The 7123-nt window shown below is 37.2% G+C and overlaps 1 protein-coding gene across 2 annotated transcripts; it reads right to left on the reverse strand.

Moving 5' to 3' along the window:
- Window positions 1-1218: 1218 nt before the first annotated feature.
- Window positions 1219-4818, reverse strand: LOC113309432 (F-box/kelch-repeat protein At1g57790-like). Of its 2 annotated transcripts, none has more exons than XM_026557863.1 (2): window positions 3251-4818; window positions 1219-2708 (listed from the first exon to the last, which is right to left on the reverse strand). In XM_026557863.1, exons 1-2 carry the CDS (start codon window positions 3964-3966, stop codon window positions 1457-1459), a joined length of 1968 nt encoding a protein of 655 aa, XP_026413648.1. In that variant the 5' UTR covers window positions 3967-4818; the 3' UTR covers window positions 1219-1456. The 2 variants fall into 2 exon arrangements, with proteins under 2 accessions (XP_026413648.1, XP_026413646.1); XM_026557861.1 differs by having other exon boundaries at window positions 1219-2711.
- Window positions 4819-7123: the final 2305 nt, after the last annotated feature.

A 7123-nucleotide genomic window follows, 5' to 3' on the forward strand; every position in this document is an offset into this window, starting at 1 on the left:
TTAGAACCAAAAAACCGACAAAAACCATAATAAACTTTCCATCACAGTATAAATAAAGAAAATATTATTAAAAATGTATATAATATTGAATTATATATGTATAATATATATGATTTTAATGAGTATACGCATAAATAAAAAAATTATAGCTCAAAATATATCTAATTTTAATGATTTGCTTTACGAATTTGATTTACGAGTTCAAAATGAAAATCTATTAAAAAAACCAAAAAAACCGATGGGACGATTCTGGTTTCTAATATTCTAAACCGAACATGGTATGGTTTGGCTTTTGGTTTCCTATAATTGATATTGGTTTGGTCCTTGGGTTTGGCAGAAAACCAAACCAAACCGAACCATGGGCAGCCCTAGCTGTTGTTCTTAGAGCTAGCACTATGGAGAGGGATATCCCTTCCCTATCTCTCTCCATCCCTCAAAACCCAAAAAAAACATCTACTATGGTCTCCTAAATCTAGTGTAGGGAAGGGATGGTCACATGTTTCCCTACAAGGCTGATCGGATCTGATCAGCCTTGTAGGGAAGGGAAACACACGGGTACTGAGTACCCGTTTACTTTTTCACTTTACGAGTACTGAGTACTCGTATTTTTTGTCTGGTTTTTAAACTTTTACCTTAAAAATTTCCTATTTTTACTAAAATTCGTTTTTTTTACCTATTTGATTTTTTTTTTTTACTCTAAAATATTTTTTTTACCTAGATAAATATTTTCTTATGAAAAAAACGAAAAAAAAAATACGCGTACTGAGTACCCGTTTGGCACTATTCATACAGGTACCGAGTACGCGTCTCGTGTAGGGAAGGGATGAGGGGGCACCATAGCAAGATTGTCTTTCAAGTGTCATCCCTTCCCTACGTTTGAGGATAAGGAAGGGATAGCTAGCACCATATTGCTAGCTCTTATGGCTTAAGAAAATTAGTTTCCCTGAAAAAAAAATGTCCATCATTTTGGACTTCCATTCAAATTGTGCTAAAGAGCTATATGACATTCTAGCAGCCTAAGAACACTTGAGCTTGGAAAAAATTCCAGCAACTTGAGTCTTAGGTACAGTAACTTTAGAATGTGATTGTTTGCTGACTCAAGCTAACTGAATGCATTTGGAGATGCGAGATATTCGTGCCCAAGCAAATATTGTGCAAATACAATGTAGCAGGCATCTGCTTGTCTGACAAATTAGGATTGTATAATTGTAAGGAAGATAAATGTACACATGAAATAGAGCCAAAGGAAGGCAGAACATGCTCAAGCAAACCTTGGACTAAAACAAACTACATACAAGAAAGAGCATCAAAGACAGTTACTAAAAAAGGTAAAGCAAAAAGTTTTTTTCAGGGCTGCCTAAGCACTGTATCTAAGTTTTTATACACTGATTAGCACTTTTAACTTGACCAATTAAAAATGCTGGCCTGTTTTGAGTTCTTACATTTTTCCTGTGTACTATAAATGCTGGGACCAATCAAAACTTGGCTGTCTGGTCTCTGACCAATTGGGTTCTATCCAGCTGCACCTTAAGTTCTCTGTCGAGTTAGAATAGTCTTTACCATAATGCTTACTGTCAAGAGAGTGATATTTACCAGAGTCAAGAGAAAAAAATAGTACTTTTTCGTTCTGCAACCTCGAAAAGTAGATTTTGTTCTCCATTCGACTAGTTGGAGCAACTGTTGCAATACAAGATGTATTGCTAATAAACACCACATGCCGTCCTAAATCTTCAACTTCAACCCAAACCATTGCCGACATGTCCAATCTAAAAATCCGAACCCATTTTCCAAAGTGGCCTAATAGTACAGATAAAAGCTTTCCTTCAAGCTCCACCAAATAACTCTTATAGATAAAACCACAAGTAGGCCGGGGAACCATGGAAAGAATGTCCCAGGTAATGCCATTCTCTTCTAATTTGAATACTCCTAAAGATCCATTCAGATCCAAACAATAGAATGCTCCACGGGAGAAAACTGGACAGTTGAGAGTTGGCTCAAATGCAATATCTTTCTTACCGGGAGGCAAATAAACGTTATCTAAGATATCACATGTCCACATTTCATCCCCCCGTTTAATGAAGGCGATAGATACTTCATCTGTCCTGTAGTTACTGATGGCGAAAACTGAGCAATCTGAAGAAGTCGGCAATGACGAGAATGAGATACCCCTGAACTGATAATTATTATCATCCGGTAAGTCTGGCAGTTTGACAATTGCTTTTGTGAAGGGATTGTAGAAGAACAAACTATAATAACCTTTTGACAAGAGTAACCAACCATCTTTGGAGAAGCGAATTGTTGAACCCTTTAACAATTCAGGGATGCTCATGAGGTAATTTTCATTATTATGCATTGGGTTTATGAAATTGTAGACGGCTTCATTATCCTTGGCAAAAACCAGCCATGGAGACAAATCAGTGGTTTTCAAACTCCTGGTAGGACAAAATCTTCTCCAATTCTCTACAGGAAATACAGACCGATATGTTCTACGAACAGCACGTAGATGCATGTAATCCAACGGGCTTAGATAGCTTGATATCGACCACACTATATCGTCCCCAAGTGTAACCCAAGGTCTTGCTTCCTCAATATCCTTTTTCTCTTCATCAGTGTTTAAATTAGCTCCTTTTTCCATTTCCTTCATACTATCACCTCGGTCACCGCTATTACCAAACACACATTCTGTTCCTCTTCTTTTATCGCCAACCCTACTAAATAAAGAAAAACAGAAAGTAAGAAGAAGATCACATGATTCCACAAATTGTCTCGAATCATCAATTAACGCTTTGTTCAAATATTCGCAAAATTCAACAGAGTTAACTTGTTCTTCAGGTTCAAAATATATCGAACATAGGAATAACAAGGATTGGAGAAACAAGCACAACAAAGCAAACACCAAAATCACCACAGATGGTATGAAATCTCATACTCATCGCCTCTCTTTTGATTCAAATTTGCCCGAACACATAATGACATTTTCCATGTATGAACTGTTGTTTAAGATGTTATACATGTTGTTACACTAGTTTTATGCTAATTTGATTGGTGATGTGAATTCAACAATCATTGTTGCATCCTAACTAGGAGATAACTATCACTGTTGAGAAGCTCGGTAGGAGTCAACAGTCACTCTTGTCTTCATAAAATAACAAACAACAATCACTCAAATATAGGTCAACATTATCAGTATATATGTATGCAAAAATCTAAGCATATAAACAACTAACAATGAAGATTTTTAAATGTTTACCTGAAAGTTGTAGGAATCATGATCCACTCGGGAGATAACCATGGCTGAGGAAGATCAGGACATGGTACAGAAAGCATTATACTTTTGCCTTCCAAGTCATACTTATAGAAGCTCATTTCCTCTAGTTGTGTAAAATACACACAACCCTGTGTAAAACCCAACTCCTTAGTCAAGCAACACAGTGCAGCAGATTGGCTTAGAAATAAGACATGATCATCCAAACGTTTCACGTCCACCCAAAACATCGAAGAGAAATCTAACTTTGCTGTCACCATATTAGTTACATAATCATAAACACCTCTAGTAAGGATAACTTTCTTAATTCTGAATATTTCATCAAAAGACTCCACATAATATGTTTCCATTCGCGTGTCAAAAATTCCTCCTACTGTATAGCCTCCTATGTAATCACTAACTTGAAATTTCCTAATAGAGAGGATTTTATCACCATCATGCTCAGATGATCCATGTTGCACATCTATCTCTAAATGATCATTACCCTTGCACATTATATACATCTTACCTTTAAAGTACAGCATCGAGTGCAGGTCTTCCAGGTCATATATGTCAGTGATTCTCTGTGTTTTCCATTCTTTGTCACCAGGGTTGACAATACACAAGAATGTCCTTTCCAACTCCTCTTCTTGTACCAAAAAGGAAAGCAACAATGGAACCATCACCAACATTATCATCATCTCCGGTGCTACTACTACCATTTATCCAAGGTGGCGAAGACAAAACACAGTCTTTGGTAAAATGATCATCCCTAATGAACCAATTGAGAACAGACGGTAATTGAATAGTCTCCATTGATACTGGATTCCACAAAAAACAATCCCCGTAATTGAAATTTGGGGTAGGATCATCTTCTTCATCACAGACACTTACTAACCAACCTTGAAACGACGATCTCTGCCAGAATCTCTTCCTGCTCAGCTCTGGTATGAATTTGTTGCAAGCTCTATTCTCATCACTTATATTGCAAAAAGTTTGAAACTTTCCCTCTTTATCATGTGGGAAAACAAGCCAAGGTGCTACCTTTGGCTTTGGAAGGGACTTCCTCCCACTTCTTTGAACTGATTTTTCCATGGAGGCTGAACCGAAGACGAAAGGGTAAGTGAAAGTGAAAACCTAAGTCATGTAAAGGAAGTATTTATATTACTCCATTTAGCGAGGGGAAATTACATTCACACCTTCACTTGTTTTTCCTGTCATGAAACTTTTGTCAAGCAGCTGATGTGCTACTCCATATAGTTGATCTCCTTGTTCACTTGACTCATATCTGAATTATCACCCAGTTGGAATCAACCCAACTTATCACCTGAGAATCACAATCCCAATTTACTTGATCTTTTTACCTTAGAGGTGGCAGGGTTTCGATTTCACTATCACTCTCTTCTTCATCGTATAAAGGAAACAAACCTTCTGTAGTAACTGATGTCCTGTTGTTATATTTTCCACATTCTCAATTCTTCTCTGTGGTGGCGTCAATTGAGTAGAGGCGTTCAAGGATTAATAACTATGGACATTGTTCAATCCACTCAAAAGTCTATCTAAGATACTGAACTTGGGATGTTGTGGTTATTGTGGTTATTCATACTCGTATATGTATTTATGTGCCTGGAATACGTTTGTGTATTCTGCTTGTGCTTGTCCTTGTAGAGTCCAGCCCATTAAGTCTGTTTTGTAGAAAGTGATGCGAAGAACGGTATCTCTTTTCTCGGGAGAAGTAGTGATCAGATTAGCTAGTTCAACAACTCTATTTTACAGACTTTTGGTGGTATTATCAGTGCAGTAGAACTCGTGTACTCGAGAATGGAAACTCGATACAGTAACTGTGAGTTTGCAAGGGAGATCAAGTAAACAATTAAAGTATGTTTTTTTTAAAGCAAGGGCCTTCAAAAAGGTGTCTTCCTCGACAAAAGGCCTAAGCCAAACAGGAGGTACGGACCACACATAGGCGACTTGTTGTTTTTTGCCCATTTAGCTAGTTCATGAGCAACAGAATTACAAGTTTTTGGTGAGAAAATACAGTCAATAAGAGAAGAAGCAAAAAGTAGAATGTCTTTAAAGATTGCATCAGTTTTAGGAGTCACATCAAATCTTCCAGCAGAGAATTGGGAAACCAGGCCTTGAGTGTCACTTTCCACAATGATATGCGTAAACTTAATTCCACAGCTTTATTCAAAACAACCCAGATAGCTCTAGCTTCAGCCTCTTCAACAGATTCCACATCAAAAACAATAGAAGCACAGAAGGAAGCCTTGCTGGAGAAGTCTCTCATCACAAAGCCTGCACAATTATCCTTAATAGTGTCATCATAAGCTCCATCAGTGTTACGTTTAATCCATCTAAAAGTAGGGGGCATCCAGTGGTCACTATAGGAAATGGTATGACAAGGAGGGTTTTGAACTCTAGTTTTCAGAGTGAGGAGCATAGCCTTAGCTCTGTGGATGACTACAACGTGATTTTCTTGAAGATTTCTAAACACTAAATTGTTTCTACTAGTCCATAAAGACCACGGGACAACAAACATGCAATGTCTATCAATAGGAATTCTAGTAATTGGGTCAACCATCCAGAAGTTTAACCAATCAATCATAGAACTCGAAGAAAAAGCAGAAGTGTTAGGGCATAAGGCAGTTAGACTCCAAACATGACTAGCAAAGGGGCACATAACAAGAACATGCATAATAGATTCACAAGGATCAGAACATCTATTACAAGTGACATAGTGCATAGGCATTCTAGTTTGAAGAACAGTTTTAGCATGCAATACATTTCTAGCAGCTTTCCAAGCAAAAAGTTGAATACGACGAGGAATATTAATTTTCCAAATGCACTTCCAAAGTTTATTACTAGGGGAGGGTCCAGACCCTTTAAGTCCCAAGTAGGCAGAATTAGAAGAAAATCTACCATTCTTCGAAAGCTCCCAAGCCCTCCTATCAGGAGTGCATAACTGGCTTAAGAGAATAGTGATGATCTTCTGAACAGAAGCGTCATCAAAGTGAGTGTTTTTTTTTTTTTTTGTAAGTTAAGTGCATTCAAAAGACTAACTTAGGGAGTTAGTAACCCTTACATCAAGATGAGTAGAGCCATTGAATGTTAGTCTATTAGATTCAACCCTAACATTTGATTTATCTACTTCTAAATCAAAATTTAATACAAGATGGAGGTTCATTCCTCCAATTAAGGATATTTCTGAAAAAATTGGCTTCCTTTGCCGATAAATCAGCTACATTTTTTGATGTTCTTGGCACATAATAAAAACCCAAAAAAAATTGACAGAGATTAAGCTCTCTTTTTACTTCATCCATTATAGTTCGGTTCTGCCAGGAAATTTGAGACGTTTTCCCAATCAGATAATCAAAAAGATTCTTGCAATCACCTTCCATAGTAAAGTTGTACAATCCTCTTTCTACTGTCCATTTAGCTCCTTGCAACAGTCCTAAGGCTTCCGCTTCTTCAGAGGTCCTGCTCTGCCTTGTTCAAAGACTCTTGCATCATTCCTAAGAATTAAAGAGAAACCTGCAGGCATATCCACAAAAATCCAAGCAACATCTATATTGAGTTTCAGCTGTGTTCTCCTAGGAGGAGACCATTTATGAGTCTCATATTTGTTTGTTGATATTTGTCTAATTGAGATGTTATCCTTATACCAGAAATCTAAAAATCTTTGTATTTCTAAACCTAATTGAGCACTAGTTTGCTGTTTTTTTCAAAGATTTTGTTACATCTTTCCTTCCATATGAACCAGGCTTTTGTCAAGATTATTTCTATGGGTATAGTAGGGTCTTTTCCCCTATACACTCCTTACAGATATCCAAGAAAGTTATGGATTTGTCAAAGTGAAGCTCTACAGGAAATGGCTAT

The sequence above is a fragment of the Papaver somniferum genome, chromosome 9, assembly GCF_003573695.1.
Source record: "Papaver somniferum cultivar HN1 chromosome 9, ASM357369v1, whole genome shotgun sequence".
Taxonomy (NCBI): domain Eukaryota; kingdom Viridiplantae; phylum Streptophyta; class Magnoliopsida; order Ranunculales; family Papaveraceae; genus Papaver; species Papaver somniferum.

Bases quoted from the DNA above. Each gene is read 5' to 3' on its own strand.
- LOC113309432 (XM_026557861.1), bottom strand. From the start codon at position 3,966: ATGGTAGTAGTAGCACCGGAGATGATGATAATGTTGGTGATGGTTCCA. The intron at 2,712-3,250 runs GTAAACATTTAA...TTCTTTATTTAG, and splicing joins ATGATTCCTACAACTTTCAG to TAGGGTTGGCGATAAAAGAA.